This window comes from Gymnogyps californianus, chromosome 2 (genome assembly GCF_018139145.2).
Source record: "Gymnogyps californianus isolate 813 chromosome 2, ASM1813914v2, whole genome shotgun sequence".
Lineage (NCBI taxonomy): Eukaryota > Metazoa > Chordata > Aves > Accipitriformes > Cathartidae > Gymnogyps > Gymnogyps californianus.
In genome coordinates, this window is record NC_059472.1 from 164,470,947 (window position 1) to 164,496,558 (window position 25,612).

The 25,612-nt window shown below is 43.9% G+C and overlaps 1 protein-coding gene across 1 annotated transcript in view; it reads left to right on the forward strand.

Annotated features, from left to right (window-relative positions):
* The first annotated feature begins 1,541 nt into the window (after positions 1–1,541).
* The window catches only part of LOC127012711 (vasoactive intestinal polypeptide receptor-like), a 98,800-nt gene continuing 74,729 nt past the window's right edge, over positions 1,542–25,612 (forward strand). Inside the window, exons 1-3 of the mRNA XM_050890945.1 lie at positions 1,542–1,607; positions 2,896–3,051; positions 24,237–24,333. Of these exons, the coding sequence (XP_050746902.1) occupies positions 1,542–1,607; positions 2,896–3,051; positions 24,237–24,333 (319 nt within the window). The remainder of the gene's footprint in view (positions 1,608–2,895; positions 3,052–24,236; positions 24,334–25,612) is intronic.

Genomic DNA, 25,612 nt, shown 5'->3' on the forward strand with positions numbered 1-25,612 from the left:
CACTCGGTCACATATTCATTCGGCCCTAGGAATTTAACTAATAGTTGTGCTTGGGAAAATCCTACCATGCAGTTACCATCCTCAGCCAGAATAAATCAGTTCAGCTTTGCTGACGTTAATATTGCTGTGCCGTGCTGTCTGAGGATCTGGCTGTGAGATTAATGCTCATGAAAATTGGTACGGGAGCAACCCTGGAAGGCTGAAACCCAAATGTAGCACAGGCAACAGCAGTCCTCCCCGTGGCCCAGAGGCTGTGGCACACGAGATGTTCCTCAGGGAGCACCTCAAGGTGGGTGGGTGGCACAGCTTGTGTGACCCACCCTTGCCCATGTCATGTCCTGTGAATTTTGTGGTCACCATATGGAGAGGCTTCTGGCAAAATAAGAGGACTCCGGCAAGAAGCCTGGGTGATAGCGCTTGGGGAAAAAAGAGGTCCTTAACCACTGGAGTGGGATGGTGGGGTATGTCTGCTAGGAATGGGTCAGGTGTATGGTTTCAGCCTTTGGCCTGAGGGCACTTTCGAGACAGTGGGAAACCTTTCAATTGTCTATGAAGATAAATAACAGCACAGCCAAGGAGTTCAAATTAAATGTATAGAGATTCTTTGCTTCCATAGGGAATCTCTGGGAGTCAGCAAATTAAAACAAGAGTGAACTCCAGCAGGTTCAGCCAGAGAGAGCTTTTGTATATACCTTTTTATAGAGACTCTATATGTCCTATATGACTTCTTCTGGTCCATAAATGGAGTGAGGAGAGCTCATGTGGGCAGCTCAGGGTTACACATGGTTTAGCAGAGTGAGTTTGCTGCACAGCCTGGCTGGACAATGGGGAACAGGATGCCAGAGGTTTCCACATTTCTTTTGTAATCAGTTAAGTGGTCTCTGATAAGCGAAGTATGAGTATAATTAAAAAGCCATTCCAGCTGGATTTAATTTTTATGCCATTGAAGAGGCAAATTACTGTGGATATAAAGAGATAAAAAAATATGATGGTCTTCTCGTTCCAAAGAGTTTTAATCCACAGTGGCTTGGATCCCAGGTCAGGAGTAATTTCCCTACTCCTTGGAAGAAGTGTTGGGATTTTTTTTCTCACATCTCCTCAGCAGAAGGACCAGTAAGATATCCCTGCTTTGACTCCAGATATTAAGGAGTGAAGTTAATTGTGCCATCCCAGGGGGCTGCTGCACTCGGGGAGCCAACCTTGACCTTTGTCACCTTTTAAACAATGGCTGTTCAGAGAAGAGCTGTACGTTTTGATGTACTCTGATGCTGAGGAAAGCAGTTCCCTCTATTTTCTAGCCCTTTCATATGCTGCATTTAATTTTGTGGAGCAAAGCCTGGAGCTGGTGCTGGGCTAAATCTAGGGCACACTTAGCCATGTTTATAGAAAATGAGTGTACACTTAGAAGAAAATAAAGGTGTTCTTCTGTTCACTTACATTGTTTGGTCTTATCTGGTCATGCTGTTTAGCTGTGGCATGAGATGCTGCTGTCAAATAACTCTAGTATCAGCTGTTTGATAGCAAGTTGTATCACTGAGGATATGAATGACACATCTTTCCCAAAGGCTGATCTACAAAAAGAGCAGCTGGACCAGAAATACAGCAAGGTGATAAACACCATCCAGAACGCTCAAAGGTCTTACAGATTTATTTTTTTAAGTGTTTTTTTAATTTCATTTATTCACCCACAAGAGTATTTCCAGTCCATATAATCACAGTTATAGTCTGGCGTGTTGCTATAAATAAATGGGGCAGGATCGTTGAGTTTCATTTCCCTAAAGCACTCTGCAAGGCTCAGTTTTGGATGTGTAGCTGGACAGGCGTGCTGGGAGCGCGCAGCAGTGGATGGCTCCTTGCCCAGGTTGGGAAAGGTTGAGCGCTCCCTCCTCGCCTGCAGTCTTGTGAGCCTATAAAGCACATCAGTTACAAGTGACGGTAAATGCAGCTATGATTATTGAAATAATAGGCTTTATATTAAACTACATGCCTCGTAATAAGGTACTAAGATTTGATTTTAGGCTTTGTTGCTTCTTCTCTTTCCTCACCCTGTGCCACTGCTGTGTCTTCTGTGTGATTCCCTTGATCCTGAGCCTGAGAATTTAGGAATGAAATGAAGAGACAAAGCAACGCTTCCACGCTTAGAGAAGCCACTTTCTCTGAGAAATACTCATAGCTTGATAAACCTATGAGGGATGCACAGCACAGCTGTATCCCGGTGCCAGTTTCGGTGTGATTTGAAAGTATTCCAGCTGTGTGCTATGTCAAAGTGCCATAAATTCTCATCCACAAATAGCAGTCCTCGGTAATGTGTGCAGGGCTGGGAATGGGATGTTCTGGGCAGGAAGCAACCCCTTGAGGCAGGAAACCCAGTTAAGGGAAGTTAATGGCAAGAACCAGATGATGGTGAACACAATTTTTCATTGCGGTGGGCAGGCACGGGCTGCTGAACAGAATATCCTCATTTTTCACTTGTCTAGCTGGTAGGCTGTGGAGCTGGGAAGACCTTCTTAGGCTCCTGTCCTCAAACATGATGCCTGTTGGCAATAGCCTGCACTGCCTTGTCTGGAAGATCTTCCGCAGCTGGAGCAACCTCTGCCATAGCAGTATGAGGTTGTGCCACTGAGATGCATTTTCAGCTCTGACCACAGATGAGCCTCAGGGAGAAGGTTAAACTCTTCACAGGAAAAGTAAAGCAATTGGGTTGTGAAATCCCAGCGCTGCAGATGTGTTCTGGGTCTGTGTTCCCAGATTAACACCCAGATAAATCTGATAAGCCATGTACAGTGCAACCCGCCTTTATACAGATGGGGCACCTAAGCCAGCAAGTGGGTTGAAACACAGTCCCACGGCACATCTACAGTCACACGAATTGCACAATCCGTTTGTTTTCATTAGGTGAAGTACGTCCAAATAGTTCGTAATTGGCAGATGCAGCCAGAGTTCGCTGTGTCCCTGGCTGAGTATTCCAAGCCTGGGCTTGGAGGGTCCAGCAAACCCAGAACTGATGACATGGATGTCCCTGCTTTGAAGACCAGAAGACAGCAAAGAAAAGTAAGAACGGTGTCTCCTCCCTGGAACAGCAGGACAGCTCCTTCATTCAAGATGGATTTCTTTCTCCTGTGCACTAGAACAGAGGAAGATGTTATGCAAAGGACAGGTAGACTCCCAGCATCCTTCATCCGTTAGTAAGAACTGGATGCAGACCCTCCTTTCGTGCTGTAAAAATGTCCCCAAGGTGGAACTGGTTTGCAGATTAAGGCGTCTTAATTCTAGTCATTTCATTATGGTCACTGGAGCTTTGGGGTTTGATTTAGCTGCTCGTGGGTAGGGCCTGGCGCCATTTCAGATAGCTTGGGGCTCCCAGGTGCCTGTGCAGAGGGCACAGGTCTCCCATATGCCCTTTCTCATACCAGCCAGCCCACGTGCTCTCCCAGCTCTGCTTGAGTATTTCATGTGGGACTGGGCAGCAAACTTCAGACAAATGAGTTCTGCCTTGAGTTGCGATATATCTGTGTCTATTCGTGTGTGTACAGAGACCAGCTTGACGTCACCAGTCTGCGCTGGTGAAATACCAATAGCTGCTAGTCACTTTTGGCAACCCCAAAAGCTAAAGAAGCAAAACCAGCAGCAAAAATCATGAAACAATTCTGAAAAAGTTGAATTTCTCATTTATTTGCCTCCTGGATTACAGATGTTTGGTATCTTTCTTTTCTGTGCAATCAAGATGACTAGAAGCCTGCTGCTGCTACTCGTCTGTTGGCTGGAATTTACTAACCATGCCAGGACAAAGGGAAAATACTGCAAGTTTCCTGATGAAACCTTGGGAATTGGCAGCACCCAGTGGCTCCAGCAGTATCAATATGATTTTGCATTGTCTCTTCTTGCTTCATGATGTGGATATTTAGACCTTGATCAGGCTTTTTCTAACAAAAAGAGGTTAATCAAACAGGAGTGCCCCTGAAGTGGAGTTTGTAAGGACTTCTGTGCAGCATTTCCTCCTCTTGAAGTTCAGAATGTTATTGAAACTGCATTATTTCAATGTGTTTTTTTCTAAACATACAGCAGCAAGAGCAAGTGGGCTTCCATGATTAGAGGCCAGCAGCTATTTGAGAAAATCCAAGTGGAATGTAACGTCTCAGTGCCTGGGCCAAGATCTGACATCAGAAACCCAGAAAGTCTGTGCAGTTGTAGCTATATTAAGATTAGAGTAATCCCTGATGGAAAGGGTAGATTATTTTATTTGGCTAGTTATTGAAAGCAACTGATTTTCACCGGTTACCTCCATTAAGTTGAGTCCAACAACATGTTTCTGATAAAGCATAACTCACATTTTGTTGAACTCTTCAGGATCTGAGATGGAGAGAGTTATGAATTTGCATAGGTTTCCACTTTGCATCCCATTGTGGCTTTCTTTGCTAGATTGAATTGCCTTATAGTAGAGTACCTCTGAAGACCTTCAACCTCTGATTGAGTTGCCTAAACATAGGTGCCCAGTGTCTACTGAGATTAAGGTTATAGTGAGGACATCCGGTCTTGCTCTAGAAGGATGCAAAGCTCCTCTAATTGCTTTTATGCTTCCTTTCCACACCCTCCCTTGGTCTTTATTGCCCTTTTAAAATGCCTGACATGAGTGTCACAGCACAGGTCTTCCCAATACCATGTAGAAAAGGAGTATTATCTTCTTGTTCTTCCTTGCTGTTCAGTTTATACAGCAAACGGTTGTGTTAGCCTTTTCTCAGCAGCACGTACTGGGCGTTCATGCTGAATTATTTACCTCTTTTAATCCCCAAATCCTCCGCCACATTACTACTTTTCCAGAATTCAGGCTGCCATACTGGAGGTCTTTGCTGAATCTGTTCCTTCTTGAGTGCAGCTTTTGCATTTGGCTGTATTCAAATCGACCTTCTCAGCCAGCTATTGTAAGTGCTCGTAGGTGCAAGTTATCCAGGCCTGCTGATTTTAAATGTTTATCTCTCATAGATGTTGTTTAACATCTGGCTGTGTTACTAATGAACTGGAAGAAGCTTCCTCTTCATCATCAGAGACATGCACATTGCCCTGCTGCTTTCCAAATACGGATCAAAATCACATGATGAACTTTACTGGGCTGTACCATCTGTAAGATTTTGTTTGTTGTAATGCTTTTGTTTAAAAAAAAAAAACAACAAAAAACAAAACACCAAAAAAACCCACCAAAACAAAAACCAAACAACTGAAGAAACAAAAAACCCCTTGAAAATAGTAACTTCTCATTAATCTCTTATTCTTACCAGCTGCAGATTTTTCCTGATGTCTTGAGCTTCCCATATAATGCTTCTAAGCTTCATGATACATCATTTATATTTATTCATCTGTATTTCTCTTCCATTTAGTAAATATTGCTGGGTTTGGGTTGTTGGTTTACTTATTCATTTTCACTTCTGATTCCCCCTTTTAATTCATAGTTGAACTGAGATTAGGTTTTACTCAAAGTTAATCATTTGGATTGGGAAATCATGCTTGGCTTGGATCGTTATCTCTTTGGCTGCCTGACCTGTCCTTCCAGAAGAACCATGACCTGCCTCACAGCACTGCGTGCAAATAGGATAACCAGGGGCAGGTGGTGAAGGAGGAGGTACCCCATCATCGAGCTGGTGCCCAGCCATTAAGAGGAGAAGGTTATGTGACGGGTAGGATGCACAGATCACAAGAGGAATGAAGACAGGTTTTATTACAGAAGCATAATTTGGGGGACAACGGGGATATTTTAATAGGGTACCACAACATGCTGGAGTTGCTTTCTGGAAGACATCGATCAGAAGTTGGAGGTGGGAAAAAGATAACATCATCTTAATGACATCATGCTGAAAGTGTAGGCATACGTTCCCTGAAAAGGTGTGAAGGATCAACGGAGAAGAGCCCATAAGTGCAGCAATCAGTTTGCTACAACAATTGTTTACTCAAAAATCAACTTTTAATAAACATTATAATCAGTGCAGTGAAATTTCCCGCAGTTCACAGAGAGGATCTGAGAGGGGAACTTCATTCATTTTGCAGGGAGATAGTTTTAACGTCGTTAGGAACAATTTAAATGCTGTTTCATTAACAATTTTATGGTTAGTACAATTAATAATATCAGAGAAGAAAAAGAAACGTACCGTATATTAAACTCAGCTTTCAGTAAGTAGAATACATGCAAATGGGGATCTCCTGTTTGGTATCATTGTTTCTAGAGATACGTCTGTGTTTATAGAATATGTTCCTATTCATGTGACTTGGATGGCAAGCTTAAAAACTTGGCTGGGTTTTGTCAGTTAATGTTTTTAGAAAATTCTTGGAATACATTTGTTGTGTGTCCATGCTTGAATTGTTACTGTGGTGAATGACTTCTGTGGGAAACCTGCGACTTCCAGGAGTTTGTAAGGTGGCCAAGAAACCTCTGCTCAAGATAAAACTTGAGGAGGGAAGAGGAACTGGATTTTTTTAATTGTTATTATTTTTATTTTTCAATGATGCACCTTAATTGCTTTAGGATGGCTTGGGTTTTGTGGTTATTACCCCTAAGGCATTTTGTGCCTAGAAACTTTGACAGCAGCTTGAGCTATTGCAGAGGGACTTTTAATGGCATCTGCTTGTACAGTTTCATCTCTACATACATCCAGAGCTTCTTGAGGCTGTGAGATTTATCCTCCTTGGATGGATACACTTGGCTGGACTCGTCGTTAGTCATCCATTGTGCATATGGATGGCTTAGGAGGTGACATCTTATTTCCAGTTGCATCCTGAATTAATACCCTAACAAGACAGTGGTGTCGGCTGGGGATTGCAGGCGAAGGTCTTACACCTTGCTGTTAAAGTACCAGGCAAGACATCGCTCACGTGAAGTTGTTGTAGGCAAAGGGTGAAGGAATATCATGGATCACAAATGAACTAAAAGGGCCCAGGCAGCTGGGCAGGAGGGGCACAGCGTGAGGAGCTACAGCCATCTCAGATGGAGTCAGATGCTTGGAGAAGCTATCAGCAACCTGGGAAGAAGAGCAAGCGTTGCAGCTGCGCGAGTGTTGGCCAGAGCTAATGCCTACCTGGTGAGCGCCTGTGTTGGAACAAGGAGTGCAATGTCTTGGGTGGTAGGTGCACCACGTCTGCTCCAGGGAGATCTCGTACAGCTTTGTCCACAGCTCCCTAGAGACCTGCACTGCTCACATCGATGCTTAGTGATATTGAAATCTCAGAGACAGGTCTGGGTGGAAAAGAGCATTTTCAAGAGCAGTAATGTAGTGCGTTAACAGTGTCCCCCTCAGACAGATGCAGCGTTCAGGGACAGAAAGGTTCAGATGTCAAGGGTGATTGTGTTTAAGGGATGATGTCAAGGTCTGTTGGCTGACTGGTTCCTGGTCAGCTGTACAAACCCTGGGAAAACAGTAAAACCACAGCAGACGGAGATGCCTCCTCTGCCGAATCATTTCCCTGGTTACCTCCATTCCTTCAGTGTTCAAGCTTCGTGATGTTTGAAGGCAATACAATCCTTATTTATAATAAGGAAAGTCCCAGGTATGCTGTGAAGCCCGCCTGTCTGGGGAGCTCTCTGTGAGGTTCATGTGTGTGCACGTGAGCTGCTGGGCTGTATAAATGGAGAGGAACTAAAATGAGGAAATGCTGGGTTTCTTTAAGAAGCCTTTTTTTATCAATTGCTGTTGATTTTGCAGGGCAAAGCTGTATTTTTACCCTTCTATTTCAACAAGAATGTATATATCCAAGAGATACTGGAACCTCTTGTGGCACTTAGGGAGTTCTGATAGCTTTTCTGCTTCTCTTCCTGGATGATGTTATTGCTTGCAGTTTATTTTTCCTGTTCAGCTGTGACTGCAACACAAAGTTCATTGGAATGCGGCATTCCCCGGCTGCACTGATATTACTGGAATTTGTTGAAAGGTGATTTTGTTACTAAGACTTAGATAAGGGATTTGGAAGAGTTACTCTTGGTTCTTGCTCCTGATGAAACGTTTTGTCCTCCTCAACTTTGTGGGCTTCTCTTCTCCACTTGCAAAATCAGAATTTCTCAGTCTTTTTTGCCTGTTTTAGTCTGTTTTCCATGTCAAGGGTTCAGAGGAGGGGCTGAACACGTAGACAACCTCTCTTACGTTTGGCTGCTGATTGTGTTAGGCTGCAAGTAACATCAACAATAAACTGAAACCAAACTTTTGTTTTGGTTAAAGGAAAAAAGGCAAGTGATCCCTGATAGACTTTTAACTGCAGCAGATGTATCCAGTTTGGGGTAAAAGCCCTTCAAGAAGCTGGAGTCCAGGCAGGGCCAGAGGAATGATAAAAGGTCTGAAAAATGCTGTGGAGGGGGAAACTGAAAGAACTGGGGATGTTTATTCTGGAAAACAAAACACTGAAGGGAGAAATCACAACTTGTCTTTAAGTATGTGAAAAAACTACTGCAAATAAGAAGAGGGAGACAAAAATCTGTTCTCCATAACCAGTCTGAGTAGAACGAGGAATTTGGGCCTGAAATTGCAGCCACAGAAATTTAGTGTTTCACAAAATAGACAAAATCTTTCTGATGGTCAGCAGAGAGAAGCCTAGGAATTGATTAGGGTCTACAAGGACACTGTGGAGTTTCTGTCACTGGGGACACTTGACAAAGGACGGGACAAAAGCTTGTCAGAAACCATTACTGGGGCTTCTTACATATCACACGGGAATAAAATAGTCGGTCCCTTATGGACCCTCCTAATCTTTGTTGGTTTTTCTTTGCCCTCGATCTGTGAACATGATATCTAGATTGTTAAAAGAAGAATCCCAAGAATTGCACCTGCTCCCTTTTCTCTTGGCCAACTTGAAATCATTTTCACGCAAAATCAGAGGCTGGTTGAGGTTGCAAGGGACCCCTGGAGCTCATCTGTTTGGCTGTGTGAAATTTGGTTTGACCATCTGCATAGCCCCAACCATTAGTTTCTGCTTGGGACCTGCGGTACAAACAGACCCGAATGATTTGAAGAGACAGTCCTGAAAGACTCTTCTGGTAAGTCATGCCAGTCAGTGTTAAACCATTCCCAAGCAATGCTTTACTTCTAATCCTAATTTGTCTCATTAGAGAACTCAGTCACAGGCATTTGTTAAGCCTTTTTTTCCCCACATTAAATAGATATCCTTGGTAGGAAATCTTCTTATGGTTTAGGCACTTGCTGGTTGCAATTGATTAGAATTTTTTTCTTCCTCTCTCTCTAAAAGTTCGGCTGGGATGTTTTGTTTTGGCACTAGCAGGTTTTCCAGACCTTTAATCATTCTTATAATGCCATTCTCAATGTTTGCCGAGTTGGTTAGCCAGGATGTATATTGTGTCAGCTATCTGGAAACTAGGTGAAATCCTGGCTGTTTCAGTCAAAGAGATTTCTATCAACTTGGAAGTTTGTGTCTTACAATTTTCCCTGCAAAAAGGCTACCGCCTCCCAATGCAAATTTCTTGGTTATTATTTTTAAAGGTGGAAAGTGGACACCTAACAGTGTAGATGACCTTTTGCTGTATAAAATGTGGTGGTATGGCTCTTATTTGAGCTCAAGTTATGTTGTCCCCAAGGTTGTATTCAAAAGGTATTTGAAGAACACTTACAAATAAGACAGATTTCTACACTACAAGGGTTGTGCAGCAACGAAACAGTCACCCAGAAGGGTTGTGCAATCTCCATGCTTGGAGGTTTTTAAGACTTGGCTAGAGAAATTTGTGGCTGAGCAAGAGTAGCGTTGGTGCTGGTCCAGCTTCAAGCTGAACGCTGGACCAGCGCGCTCCACAGATCCCTTCCAGCCAACATTTCTGTAATTTGATGATTAGGTAACACTAGGCACTACCTGATCTCCTGCAGTCACCAGGATGCCTCTGCTGACTCCTTGCATTGAGCAATATTGGGATATACCTTTACTATACATTTACTACTGAACAGGTTGTTAAAACAATAATTATAAGGGATAACTCACACCTATGTTACTCTGCTGTTATGTTGGATGAACTTCCACCAACTTACAAGTGGAGAGAATTAGTTAATCAGGCCATGATTGTGTTATTAGCCGGAGGCATGATACCAGTGTCACTAATACAGGATTGAGCTTTTTCTGGGGCTCAGGCTCTTGCATTCAGTTTGCCAGAGCATCTGACTGTCTCACGTTTGTATTGTCAACACCCGAAATCATTGCTCAGCACCACTGAGAGAGTATCAGTAGATTCCTAGGCTATATTAGCAAAAATGACCACTCTCGTTATTGGCTTCGTGCAGAGCCGTGTTTCTTTATGTATGCACAGAAGAGCTGAGTGTCACTCTGAAATCACCCCACTTCATAAGGTCTTTTGAGAACTGAAATCCCAGTGAAATCAAAGGGACACCTGAAAGCCTCCACTTCTGTTATCCCATATTATATTCAGTGTTTGAAAGGCACACAAGACAAAGGATGAATAAGCAACAGGTAGAGCTGACTTCTTCACAGCAGTTTTCCTTTTCTCCTCTCTTTCACCCTTCTAGAGGTGAATGCTGTGGAAGTAGATGTTCCCTGTGCTTCTCGCTGATACTCTTGCTGCTCAGCATGCTGCTGCGTGTCTCTCAACTAATTCAGTTTACATACTTGAAGGAGTTTTGGGGAATCAGCAAAATGTTTTTTGCCTTGGTTTCATACTCTCTTCCCCACAACCAAAGTTGGGTTTAGTTGCTTTTTTCCTCTCTCTCTCTCTCTTTTATTTTTTTTCCTTTCCTTTTCTTTTTTTTTCCTCCTCCTGGCTTTCCAGCATTATTGTAGCTAACCTGCAGGACTGCAGTTTCTGCGGCAACCATCTGGTATCATTGGTGTCTCTTGATTTGATGTGACCAAGCACACAGCATCAAGGGATGCTGGAGAGGAGCCAGGAAAGATCACGCTCTGGATGAGAAGTTGCCGGGCAGGTAGGGGCTGCTAAGGCATGGAGGAGGTGGCTGTAAAGGGCTGATTAATCCTGATTAATCCAGAGGCACCATCATCATCCTTTAAATTATCCCTCTCTCTTGCTTTTTAAGGGTTCTTGCCCCCATCTCTAGTTGTAGGCAGATCTGCATTGGCCATTTGCAGGCGTGTGTGCACACGTGTGACGGATTCTGCACCACCCTGCTCACTGAGGCCACCAAGGAGCATTGCCCTCTATGAGGATGTTCAGAAAATGCCCTAAGAGGTGTTTGCTGGAGACAGAGACCATGTGGAGAAAAGTATGTTGCCTATAATATTTTAGTCGGGTAGCTTTGGTTTGTGTGGTCCAGCATCCCTCAAGTTCAGTCAGCTAACAGGTCCTTCTGCTCTGTCATTTCCAGCAGAGGTTTCAGATTCTCATGGAGCTTTTTGTTGGTCGCTCCCTCTTTCCTATTCTCTTTTTATCACTACATTTCATTCCATCTTTAATAAAGCCAATGGGTCCTTAACTAATACCACTGCAGACTTTGCTGTGGCTCTGTATTTCTGCCTTCATCCTAACCTGCAGTCTTCACACTAGCCACTTCCTTAGTTTCCTTCCAGTTGTATTAATCCCTGTATCTGTTTACTGAAGTTAGGAAAGATTAGATCCACTGATTTTCCTCTCTCCAAAAAAACCCTCCAGGAACCTTATAAAAAAAAAAGCTATCGGTTACATTGCCACGATTTACTTTTGATAAACCACACTTTGTATTTTATCCAAATCTCTGTTTGCTGCTGTGCTTTCAATTACTCTTTCCTTCAAGTGGTATTCAAGTCTTGTGTACTTTTGTGCTGAGATTAACTTGCTGATAGCTGTCTGGATCTTTTTTCCTCTCCTTCCTACATGTAAAAAAGCATTACATTTGTTGACTTTCAGCCAGATGGTACCACTCCCACCATACAATCTGAGCATGTTGTTCTCTTTTGAGTGGCTTTCACCTCATATATAACAGTTTCCATACCCTTGTTTGCCTTCACAGTCAGCCCTGTTCTTCTCAATTATTCAAGCTAAATCATTTTCACCACGTGTAACTATTCCACTTTGTATTAGTAAAATTATATTTTTACCTCCAATTCTTTGGAGAAGCCAGTGACCAGAAGTGGGGGATGGGGCTGCATGTGACTTCTCCTTTCTTTGGGGCTATGTTTAGTTTTGGCTTGAATTTCAGCATTTTGCATAGCAATCTCACTTTTTTTCCTGTTGTTGTTCTCTTTTTATTCATATTGCTGAAAGACTTTTTCTGCTTAGCTGAGTTGGTCTTTACAGCAAAGGCTAGACTTCTAGCAGTGCTCAGAGGTTTGCTCCTCCTTGTACTGCTCTAAACATCGTTTTCTTTCCAGAGCCATCAGCCGCTGTGCCCAGGTATTCTGATCACTCCTAATGTCCATTTCAGGTTTTATCTTCCTAATTATCTAATCTGTTATTTTCCTCATATCCAATATTCCTAAAGTGAGATTTGAAGTCTTTCTCTTGTTCCCATGGAACAAGGGCCGACTCCTTTCCCACTCTTTTTTCCATCCGAATTCTGTTTTTTTCTGTTGGCTCTTTGCTGGCTGACCAGGATATTTTGAGGAGAACATTTAAATATTTCATAGAAAGCAGGACATGTCTGACAGAGGTGGACATCAGCATACACTGACATATGGAAATGTCTTTTAGAGACATGCAAATGCTGGTAACACAGAGTGTGAAGTATTTAGGGTTTTTCGTGACTGCTTTTGTCTATCTTTGGTATAAGGAAGGAGGTTTGGGAGGCAGCCAGACCAACCTGACATTTTTGTTGTGGTTTTTTTTTTTGTGGGTTGGGGTTTTTGGGGGTTGTTTTTGTTTTGGTTTGGTTTGGTTTGGTTTTTTTAGTTACTAACTTGCTGGATGATCTTGGGCTTTCTGCCTTGGTTTCTCCATCTGTCAAAAGAGGCTAGGGATACTACCTTTGTAAAACATTTTGAGATCTACAGCCAGTGGCATCACCTGAGAGAGGTCTGGTGATACTGTACCGCTAAGATTTGGTTTTGCCATCTAAGCATTCATTTTCTCTGTCATTTGTGCCCTTGCATATTTCCCTTTTAAATAGACTAAGCAGAAACATCTTCCCTCTAAGCTTTTTCCCCCATCTGTGTTGTTAGCCGGTAAGGAATGACAAAAGAAAATGCCCAGCGCAATAAAGTAGAATTAATTATCTGCCTGAATAGCCGGTTCATCACAATCTAGTTGCACAGTGGAAGGCAGCTGCGAGTTGACTTTGCTTCAGGGACCGACGGGAAGCAAAGCTGTAGCTAACAGCCAAGCTGGGACGGCCGGGTCCTGCAGAAAGCGAGAGGGTGAGATCCTTGCTTCCTTAAAGCCATTGGTAAACTCTTTCCTGGCCAAGCCTCGCTGTGTTCAATACACGGAAATTGCTAGCGGGTTGCTTTGATTTGTAATGCAGATATTTCTAGCATCTGACACTTCACTTTGATCATCTGTTTCACTTGACACTCAGCTGTGTACTCAGCAGAAGTGAAGATAGTTGAGATGCAGCCCTGTCACAGCATCCTTGCATTCTGGGATCTTGAGTCTTTTCCGAGTGTTGTTAAGAGGAAGGTGGTTGGGGCTGTCAGAGAAATTAGATGTGACCCTCAGGCTCCTGGGAAGACATCAATGGTCTCTTCAGGTGGAAGTGTTGCATGCATGCCTGGTTTAGACAGCATGTGTGAGTGTGTGTCATGTTGTATTTGTTAAATTTTTGTGTGTGCCTAAGGCTTTTAGGCTCATGTTACAACCTGTTTAACCTGTAGCTTTAAGTCCCTTTCAGCCAGGAAGAGTGGAACCACGTTTTGAATTATTCCCATGTTTTCGTACTGATCCTTCACACAGACCACTCAAAACTGTGCAGGGTGAATGCTGATAGTTTCAGCTCTTGTTTACTGGCTCCTCCAGGAATGTAAGTCCCTCCTAAAATCTCCATCTTCAGTCAGTCCACTAAGTCCTGATGAGAATATGTTCCTCTTTATCAATTGCTCAGATATACTATGTTCTCTACGTAGACTAGCCATCGGGCACAGTGAGGGTTATCAAAAACAACATCTGAAGCCAAAGCTCCCAGACATAAATGTAATTAGCAGCTTTCCTCTAGGAGAGCTCTGGACAACCAGACAGTGATCTCCAGCATGTTCTGTTCTTCTAAATCAAGGCTGTGTCCATGTGTCCATCCTGCCCTCTCTTAGGTAAGGATCTCTTCAGTTGCTCTCTGCATGGTTTTCCCCATTCTTGTGAATCTTTGTTCTTCATGGCAGCAGTGCTCCCTGTGGTTGTCCTAACCTTGCTCTCCTTCATGCGTTTTAGCAAGTGACCTGCCCTTTTGCTTCCTTCCATCCTCATCCAAAGAAGGGAAGGATGGCCCTGTCCTGATTTGTCGAAGATGGCAGCTCTTGTGCTTGCAGTGGCTCCAAATCACTGGGGTACTCTTGACTCCCTCGTTATTGAGAACAATGACTTGATCCTTTGTTCTGCAACACAGCCTAGGTAGGGAGCTCGTCCCAGTAGGCTCTTCTTCCTGGAAGACACACCTGGATGTTTCAGACTGTCTGTGAAGAATCTTTCTATAGAGAGCTCTGATGCTTTATAAAGGATGCTTTATAAAGCTCCTTACCCAGAGCCTTGACTGAATCACTTCTGCTTCATTTGAAAGAGGGAAGATTCATTTCTTCCTGATCTCTGAATGAACCAAACTCATCTTTTGCCAACAACTTTGTATTTTTTGTACTCTCCCTTGTAGGTAATCAGTCTTTTGAAGTGAACTCTTTGAAATGAGATGCATTTATAGATTGTTCCAGGCATGTACCTGGATTTCAATAGAAAGATTTGAATAGTGGCACAAACAAGCCCTGTTAGAGGCACTTTTTCAGGATGGGAAGTGATGTATGAATAGTAAAATCATCCTGGAATTGGTCCTAATGTTGGTTGAATAAAAGATATTGAAGCCAAGAAGGTTAAAACCTTATCACCAGCTGTATTATAGAAAGGCGCTGTGGTGACTGCTGGAAGATGTACACCATAGGAAGGATTCTTATATGCAGGTCTTTTTTCTTAGGATTTCTATGTTTCTTGTTCCTTTATCTCCTCCTGGTTGCTCTTGGGGAAGTGGTACTGACCTTGACAAACCTGCGCTCTGACCCCATTTGCTTTTTCTTATGATTGCTGGATCACAAGATTGGAAGATCCATGTCCTAAAGTAATTTACTGTTCGGTGAGCTCAGGAAAGTTTCAGGCACCGAGTGCTCCAAATGCTGAATGTGTTCAGTTTTGACTGTTCATCTAGAGATGCTAAGGCTGCTATGCTAGAGCAAGGAGAGGGGACCCAGTAAATGCCAAACGCCCTCTTTCATCCACGTTGCTAGCTGCCACTGAGCTTCCAAGTGCCTGCTCTGCCTAGGAAAAGCCATGCCAGGGACACTGGCTGCTAGACTGCTCTGTAACATTGCCACTTTGCTGTTCACAGTCCTGCCCTGAGTGCAAGAAAAAAAAGAAAAAGACCTGAGTTTGCAGTGAGAAGCTGTGCACGGGAAACGCACTCTCTCCAGACAGCCCCAGAGCTCCAGGTGAAGTTGCTGCTTATTGCAGCTGTGAGGGTTTCCAGCCTGAATGGTGGGCAAGCCTGGTGTCAGCCACTCCAGCCCTTTACTGATGGTGGAATAACACTGGATTTCTAGACATTCTCAGAGCTTTCAGTTCCCCTAAAAGTTAAAAGGAGCTGCCCATGTTGCTAACCAAAACTATTGTTCCTCAAACCAGACCACTGCAGTATTTCTGAGAACTAGAGAACATCCAGCTTGCTTTATCCAGCTCCCTGGTTATAAATAATATCCAATAGCCAGCCTTGCAGGAGGTTTGTGGGGTCCTGTTTGCCAAAGGTTTTGTGTACATGACATGTGTACACAGCTCCCAGGCAGTGGGAGAGGTCTAGGGGATGACTGAGAACGTGCAGGGCAGCAAAGAAACCACAGGGACTTCACTGTGATTTCGATCAAACTCTTATTTTGTCACAGCCTCTGCACTGAACTGCCCACTTACGTGCCCATGGACTCTCCAGGACGTTGCTCAAACTGCCAGTCTCCGTTGCTCCGGATTTGGGAACCCCTTCTGCTCTGCACCCCACCCAAAGCCGTACAACTTTCTGGGGCCATCTGAGCAGATCTGAGTTCAGTCCAAATCTTCAGTGTTGTGGCAGGTGGACCTGGTGGATGGTAACATCTGGGTTGGTTTCAGGAGGAAAACAAGACTCTGGTGCCACAGTTGGAGTGAACTGGAGATGCAGTGGAGAGCAGGCAGGACTGGATGGGGGCCCTCTGTGGTTGCCCAGCGCAAGAATCAGAGCTGGATGGATGGAGGCTTTGTCAGGAGTTAGGATCTGGCCCAGGACAGAGGAGACAGGAATGAGCACAAGCAACTCACAGGTTTTGCTGAGACATCCACTCAGGGTTTTTTACTCCCTTCTGAGCCTGCAGTTGAATTAGGGGCCATTTCTTCTGTGCCCAGCAGTCAAGAGGTGGCTACTCAGGAGATGACTCGGTGCTGGATGAGCAGCAATTCAGGACAGTATTAACAGGTTACCTGCACATTCTCCGGAAGCCAAGTACCTTTTTTGAATAGCAGCATTTCAAAGTTGATATGTCTTGAAAACAACACAACCTGTAAACAAATTAGAGCACTTACTAGTCTTTCACTCAACTTCTCTATAGGGATCCTGCGTATAGAGAAGGCTTGGATCTTGGAGTACGCTGGGGAAGGATGGGGCTGTCTGGAGGGGAATCATTCAGTTTAGACATGAGCCCAGGTCTGTGGGTTTTATCTCATTTAACTTTAGATATTTGCAGTGTAGACATCCACCCCTCAGCCAGTTGCCCAAGGCTCCCGGATGAAGCAGTATAGGGTAAGCTTCCTCTAACCTATTTCAGACAGTTCCTTTAGTTTGAAGTGACTCATGCCCTAAAAGTGCCTGCTTCTCTCCTCAGGTGAGGAAGGATGATCAATGTGAAGTAGACATTTACATTATAGACACGTGCTTTTTGTGCATGGATCCCCAAATCATGTTTCTGTGTCCTGGGGGTCAAGCAGTTCTGGATCTGCATTTCCTTTGTATTTCTGCTGTTCCTGTAATTGGCTGAGCAGAAGCTTTGGAGGTGAATTTCCTCCAGAAGGTTTGATCAGTTTAGTAGTTAAGTTTCTGAACAATCTTTAAGAAAAGGAGCAGCTTTTTCCTCAACCAGGCTCTACTCCTTAGACCCGAAGGAAAAAGGAAATTAAAAGCAGTCAGCAACCAGTAGTTCAGGGAAAACTGCAAGTTACTTTGCTGCCCTCCAATTTCTACAGAAGTCAGGTAGTGGAGTCCACTTCTTTCCTTACTTTCCTGCCCCTGTGTACTCTTGGGATAATCACTATTGTTCCTTGCTTAATTTTTTCTCCACCATAAGAGAGATATTATAACACTTTGCTCTTTACTCTGAATTGTAGATCTAAACACCACTGATCTCAGTGTTGCACCGTCCCTCTATTTCTGCAGTAGCCTGAATTCCAATCCTTCGTCTGAGCTTCCTGGAAAGGAAATTCATGCTTACCTACTCTAGACGATAATTTAAAGTAAGGAGCTAAATGTGCTTACCCAGCCATCACAGCACTCTCCTACTCAGTTGTGAGAGTTTACTCAAGTGCTGCCTCTCTTTTAATTGCTGTGTGTCATTACTCCAGTGCCAGGGGGTCACTTCTTCCTTAAGACCCTAATTCAGCTCTGCTTTCCAAGAGAGGCATATACAAGCTTGTCACTAAGGAGTTAAACAACCCAGCTGCTCAGCTTCCCTTTCCTTCTGGTTCTCCAAGCTCTTTGCAAAACACTCTGCACATGTTTCCTTGATCTTCCAACCCCTCACACAGAAAGGGGACAATCAGACTAAATGAAGTCTCCGTGCCTCCAAGCTGCTGGATTGATTTGGCCAAGTTGCCTTTGTTTAACAGGGCCTGCTTAGATGAGCCAGAAAAAAAATCTGCTTTCCTTGTCAAATGATAGATCTGTTATTGGCATGATTATATTTGGCAGAAGCATAAAATGGAGTGGTTTGAACAGCGAAGTGAGAGTCAGGATACTTGGGTATTTGCCTGGACCTCTTTTATTTATAAGTCTCCTAGGGACACATGCTGCTACCCGTGCTCTGAGAGTCCCTTACTGATGGCTGGTTGCAGAGTTGTGTATTTACAACATGAGTAGAGGTCATAGCAGAATATAGCTTGCCTCTGCTTAAAAAACATTGGTTTTGCAAGTCCTTCTTTATTGATCCTACAAAGGCCACACAGGGTGTTTAGTATGTTTTGAACTTCGTCTCAGTTTACGTCTATATTACTGGTATCTAACATTTACTTCCCCATGCTGTCATGACATATTTGTAACATGGTTTTGGATTCTTAGACAAAGGTCCTTTAGAAGAGCAAATAATTATGATACTCTATAAATACTTTTTTTTTTTTTCCTCAAGACCACCAGAGCTTTTGCAGCTTTTAAGTTTGACAGTGTTATTGTTGGAAATTGTGTTACCCATCAATATAGATAAAAATCCTGTGTCGGTGTCTTCCTTTGGTCTGCTCTCTTTGCTTATTCTTCAACTTGTACACAGTATTTTTTTGGCTCACTCAGAGGGGTTTTAGGAATAAAACTGCATTTTCCTGAGGATGTTCAAAAGGAAGAAACTAAAAAGAATCTGAAAATCTGGTTTTAAGACAAAGCTGAATGAAGTTATGGAAGAAATCAAAGCCAAGATTGTTGCATGAGAAGTTCCTTCAGTCCTGTGTTCCTACAACTAATGAGCATAAATGAAAGCCCCTGGACTGAAATTAATGGTGAGCTCTTCTGGCAACTAGCCAGAAGTAGCTCCTTCAGGTTATGCTACTGAGGCTTGAAATAAGACTTGCCTGCTAAAATCTTTCGTTTCCTTTGCTGTCCACATGAAAAAGGGTTAAGAAACTCCATCTCCACCTAGAGCAGTGACTGAAGTCCAGTTATAGAAACTGATGCTCTTGTCTTATGCCATTACTACCTTCCCATAGCTTCTGTGAAGGTAGTAATGGTATAAGAAATTTTCATTCAGATAACTAGCAGTGTACCCATGTGTCACTACTGTGTAGGCTCTGGGAGGGGGTGAGGGATGTGATTTCATAATCTGTAGGCTTTTCAATTCTATTCCTTCCTTGTTTGACTCCAAATCCTATTATCACTGTGGTCACCCTAGTCCCCATCTCTGCTGGAGTCTCCATATGGTGAGCCCAGGAACACTCTGGGATCAGGAGAAAGGGAGGTACTGAGGTTCACATCACTTCTTGTGGGCCCGTACTCCTGCTTACCTGCAGCTGGGGCTTCTCTGTGAATCCCACCTGCCTTTGAGGAGCTGCCATGTGAGCAAAGGAGTTGGCCTGTGGTTAGCCTAGCCCTGCTAATGGCAGACAGCGTAGATGAGACTAAACATTTCTGCGGCTCCTTCAGTCTGTGACAATCCTTTGAATTGTATTTAATTAAAGAGTGTACACAATGACTTTCTTGCAGTAGCAGACTGTGCGGTAATCCTCTAACAATTGTTGGGATCCGGCGGGAAGGAAAACTCTCATTAATAAAGACTTTGGGGATAATTCCACGTGAGAGTTGCTGCAGGAAATCACATCCAGAAAAACATTCCCTTCGTCTTTCTACTCAGGGCTTCAGAGTGTGTGCAGGAAAAACAACCCCTAACAAACCCACCACAATTTTTACGTGGTATCTTGGGCATGCCAGGAGGGCTTAGCGAAGGAAGGTTTACTGAGTTCCAGCTTCACCCACAATGGATATGCCCAGGAAGCTGGATTACTGTTCACTAGCTGATGTTAATGTTAGCTAACCAAAGCTGGTCGTGCTTTTCCTTTATCTCCACTTTTTGGATGGGAAGAGTGAATTAGTGTAGTCCTCAGCCCCATGTCTGCGTGGCCAGTTGCCCGCTACAGTGAAAGATGCCAAAGCCCAAAATCTCTGCTTTTTCCACAGGGAAAAACAAACAAAACAACACAGCAAAAAAACAGAGCTGGGGGAGAAGTAAATTGAGTTTGTACCAAGCTGTCTATAAAGTCTACTTCAAGTTTTTCTAGGAGGAATACACCAAGGAAGGAGAATTACTTAGCCTCTCATCCCAGGGAAGATCCCCCTTGGCAGGCAAGACTCACAGCTCTTGAGGGGTCTTTTCAGCCATGAGCATTTTATCAGCTGGGAGGTGAATTAAGGCAGCTGAACTTGTTGCCCTGCTCACCATCATGGCAGCTGAACTGATGACCTACCAACAAAAAAAGACACACTTTTCTGTTTCCTAATGATGCCCAAAACTGTGGTTTTTTTGTGGTTTTTTTGTTTTTTTTTTTTTTATTCTGGCTGCCTTTGTTACCCTATAGCAATGACGGCTGTGATATGTGAGGGTTATTAGTGTTATCACTAGGGAGGTAGAAGCAGGGTTGCTGTGATTGTTTGGGTTATTTATTTACTTGTTTAGTTAATGTGGAAAATGAGCCATAAACTAGGCGGCCTCCAATGTGAGTCTGTTTGTTGACCTTGATGATTCAGTTAAAGGTCTTTAGACATTAAATTCACACATCACTGACCTTCTCCAGCTAAATAGTAGGTATTTTAGTTTGAACTGGTCCAACTACAGTCAGTGAAGTGGGATGAAAGCCTTCAAGGCTGATGCTCGCTAGCTCTCTGTGGACTAGAAGGAATGGTAAAAATCAGTTCAGACTAAACGTACAGCTTTTACCTAGCTAAAATGAAGATGTGTCCCACTGAGTGAGATGAGATACATCCCACTCTTCGTTTGTTTGTTTATAGAATCATAGAATCATTTAGGTTGGAAAAGACCTTTAAGATCATCGAGTCCAACTGTTAACCTAACACTGCCAAGTCCACCACTAAACCAAGTCCCTAAGTGCCATGTCTACACATCTTCTAAATACCTCCAGGGATGGTGACTCAACCACTTCCCTGGGCAGCCTGTTCCAATGCTTGACAACCCTTTAAGTGAAGAAATTTTTCCTAATATCCAATCTAAACCTCCCCTGGTGCAGCTTGAGGCCATTTCCTCTTGTCCTGTCGCTTGTTACTTGGGAGAAGAGACCAACACCCACCTCGCTACAACCTCCTTTCAGGCAGTTGTAGAGAGTGATAAGGTCTCCCCTGAGTCTGCTTTTCTCCAGGCTAAACAACCCCAGTTCCCTCAGCTGCTCCTCATAAGACTTGTTCTCTAGACCCTTCACCAGCTTCATTGCCCTTCTTTGGATGCATTCCAGCACCTCAATGTCTTTCTTGTAGTGAGGGGCCCAAAACTGAACACAGTATTTGAGGTATGGCCTCACCAGTGCCGAGTACAAGGGGGACAATCGCTTCCCTAGTCCTGCTGGCCACACTATTTCTAATACAAGCCAGGATGCTGTTGGCCTTCTTGGCCACCTGGGCACACTGCTGGCTCATATTCAGACGGCTGTCATCCAACACCCCCAGGTCCTTTTCTGCCAGGCAGCTTTCCAGCCACTCTTCCCCAAGCCTGTAGCGTTGCATGGGGTTGTTGTGACCCAAGTACAGGACCCAGCACCGAGCCTTGTTGAACCTCATACAATTGGCCTTGGCCCATCGATCCAGCCTGTCCCAGATCCCTCTGTAGGGCCTTTCTACCCTCAACCAGATCAACACTCCCACCCAACTTGGTGTTGTCAGCAAACTTACTGTTTGTTTGCTTTTAAGTATCTAGTACTGTTTTAGAGAGCTTAATATATATGAGGTAGCTGGTTTGGGGTTGGCAGATCCAACACACGATTTACACAGGCCCGTGTCCCCTGGAGTGAAAGCTGTTGGCTGAGAGGGATACCCTAGGACATCCCAACTGAGGCTGGATACCTCTGTTCGGGAGACTAAATCCCAGTGTCTGACTCTGCTTGAAATCAGTGGGGACTGGGCACCTAAATACTCCTTCAGTCAATGGAGCTGCCCACCTTGCTTAAAAACTCACAGCAAGTCAGCACCAGCGTTACAAAAGCCAAGATCACCTGTGTTTCGGTGGTTCAGCTATTGGACACTCTTTTTCCAGTGGTTTGCCTAACATAGATGTTTTTCCTCTTGGATTGGATGAAAAACAGGTGAGATTTTTAAAACTACATCTATAATCAAGTTTACCTGAATCACGACCTCACTTTTCAAAATACTAACGACAAATCGGCCTCATTTTTTTTTTTTTGAAAGGTGATAAAACATTGACTCAAAAGTAAATATTGGGCCGTTGAGGTAAATATGCAGTCAACCAATTTAGGCATGCATTTTTAGTGAAGGGAAGGAGCGGCAGTGAAATACTTGCTAATGGGCTTGGTAGAAAATTTACTGCATAAAAAAATTTTTAAAATATGTTATAAAAGTACACAGCGCTTTGTCAACCCTGATCAAAGTTAGAGCTGTATGAATTAATTTATAAAGTGAAAACTTGAGTTATTTATAGATGTGAGATGAATTTGGCAACAGTTTAAGTCCAGAGAGTTAAAACTTTCCTTCGAAAAAGTCAGAATGTTTTGAAAACATTTCAATCTTTATTTTTACAGCAAGTGTTCTGCAAACCTCTCACGCTTCCCTCACGCTTATTTAAGGTTAAAGTAAAAAGGCAAGAAGCACAGTAAATCAAAACAAAATGAATCTATGGTATTTTAGATGAGCCAAGATAAAATTCCCTAAGATCTGTTTCCCTTTGGGAAAAAGAAATATTTGAGTATCAAGGCAACTCCAAATAACTCCCCCCTTCTCATGTTTGTTTTTTTTATTTTTGATGTGACTAGAAAACCACATAATTAATTGTTTATACACTACTAATCAAGGCCCATTCCCATTCCCAAACTAAAGGAAATTACAGTTTGAACAAGACATGAGGTGAAACAGGGAAGAGAGCAGGCTGGGTTAATAAGAAATGGTGAGAATAAATTTAATGTGCTAAATTATTTCATAATTTTAATCCAAAGGGCAATTTACATCAAACAATTGTTCCTTCAAAGGATTTCTGAGCCTTCTGTCTTACAAACGTGTCTGGCAAATATATGGATAGAGAAATAGCTCACACATTGTGAAACGAGACATGAAAAGATCTTTTCTTTATTTCCTTTCTCTGCCTATTTCTGATGAAAATACATGCTTTTTCCAAAATCCAGCAAAAGTGAACACCGAATCAATGACTTTTTACAGGCAAAGGCTCATCCCCTGTCCTCAAAATCTGTCCCTGAAGCTCACCCGACTCATGGTTTTTCCTGCATCGCATTTAACAGTGACGGTATAAACGGAAGCCGAGACTTCTGCTCTCTTCATGTCATTCCCCTCTCACCATCTCTTTGCAGCTGAGTTTCTGAACAGGTTTCTCCCTGCTGAATGCCGTTTCCAATCTCTTTGAAAGAGATGGGGTTTTGTGCAGCGCCGTGCATAATGGGACCTCAATTTCTGCTTGCAATTGCCATAGCAATGAAGCAAGGTGTTCCCTCCAAGTTGAGAGCGTGTTGGTGACAAGGGGACACTGTGTTACGTGACCTGTTGTCCAGCTCCTGGTTCCTTTTTTGGAGTGCAAATTGTGATTTGCACATTTTATGATTGAGGCAGTTCATGAATTACATGTTGTAGGGAGTCCACGATTAATTACCTGAACATTTATAGCCACTGTTGTATTACAAACACAATATAATTAGGTCTGACTGAGGAGAAACCACTTGGGGGAAAAAGTCTTGTCATTGGGAATTTCCTGCTTTTTAGCTCCTTGATCTCCTAATCTGCATCAGAGATTTCGTTCTTATTTGATTTGGTTTTTGTTTTGCTTTGAATTAGCATGAGCCAGGAGGCAGGCCATGTGAGAACGGAGGGAATAAATCATGTAAGCACAGATCCCACTGCTCTTGGCATGAATATTAAAATTACCATTTTCCTGCCCTAGATAGCTGTTGGTGTTAGGTTAGTCAGGCAGGGTTCCTGGAGCAGAAAGAAGCAGAATTGCTCCTGATCATCAGAAAAAAATAGGTTGGTTTTTTTTTTTAAGGAAGGCATGGAGGGAAATGCTATTTTTTCAGCAGGCTCTGCGTTACACTCCCTTCTCTCAAGCAAATATAAAATAAGGCTGGATGTATATCCCCGTTGTGCAGTGGCCCAGGAGAGCTTAGATGGCCATGAATCCCCGGGAACGCGTCTCTGAAGATAGATGGGTTTTGCTCACTCTTTTCTTCTCTGCCCTTTCTGCAGGCATCCAGCACACGTCCGGAGTGCAGCATCATGCAGGAGATTGAAGAGGAGCGCAGCCAGTGCTTGGCAGACCTTGTTGGGGATAACCAGACTTCAGGTATGGGGATGCTCTCTTCCCTCCCTGGCCTGCAAGCCAACATCACCCAGCCTCACATTTGCCTTGCCCGTGCCATTTCTCACCCCTTCTGCTGCTGGAGCAGGGCAGTCACTCCAGCTGATGTTGAGCTCCTACATTAGGAGGGAGAGAAATAGGTACTTCCAAAGTACGATTCAATCAACCAAGAGTTTGAATAGCTCACTGGGGATGACTCAATGCCTCCCAGCTGGATAAGCCTAGCTTAGGTGTCTCAGTGTGTTTAATCACAGTCAGTCATCCATCCCTCTGAACTGGAAGTGCCTTAACCAATTTTCCCTGGGATCTGAAAGCTTGAAGTTCTCATAGGCCTTGGTTTGCTTCAGGGGAAGTCATGGCGACCTGCTCCTTCTGTTGAACTGCCCTCCCTGCCCCATGCCAAAATTGCTCCTGTCCTGGTGGCAAAGCAGAGGAAGGAAGGGTGTGCTCCAGGGCTGCAAGGTATCTACGAAGTTGGGCCAGACGGCTGAGAGCCTCTCCTTGTTCACGTGACGTGGAGCACACACCACACTGGGCAGTCCTCCTGGAAGGCTTTCTGGTCCCCTTAACCCACTCCCTGCTTCAGTGATCAAGAGAGGAGAGCCAGGTCAATGATGCCACCTTTGCTCTCCAGCCTCCCAAGGTTTCTCCATCCCGGCCTCACGCAGCAGCCATGGAGCTGTGCCTCCCTTGAGGCGCAGGCACGGCACACCTCACCTCAGGTACGTGGGGTTTCAGAGCAGGAGAGAGGCTGCGGGATGTTGCTGTCAGCAGAGGAGCAACAGACCAACCTGCGAGACAGGACACGGGTGGGTGATGTTGAAAGGGTCTACGCTAACACGATTCCCCAGTGGGCAGCCTGCAGAGAGCTTGGGAAATTTTGACACAGTCACCCATGCGCAGTGTTAAATTGTAGAGATCAGTGTGGCAGAGAAGGAAAGCTTTTGGGTTTGGTGTTGTCCCATCCCATCCCGTCCCATCCCATCCCGCAGCAGTGCTGTCAGAGCCCCAAGTTGAGGCATCAAGTTGGACCTCTCCCCCTCCAAGTGCCTCTCTCAAGTTACAGGTCCTGGTTTTGTGAGTAAAGGAGGTTTAGGGACTAGTGGTAGGCTGTCAGGCTCCAAAAACAAGGGATCACATTGCTGGGGGAAGGAGTGGGAAGGTGCGTATCCTGCTTGATAGTTGCATCCCACCTCCTGAAAGAGGAAAAAATGGAAGAGGATGTCTTCTCATCCTCTCGCCCTTGGCATTGCTTGCAGTTAGG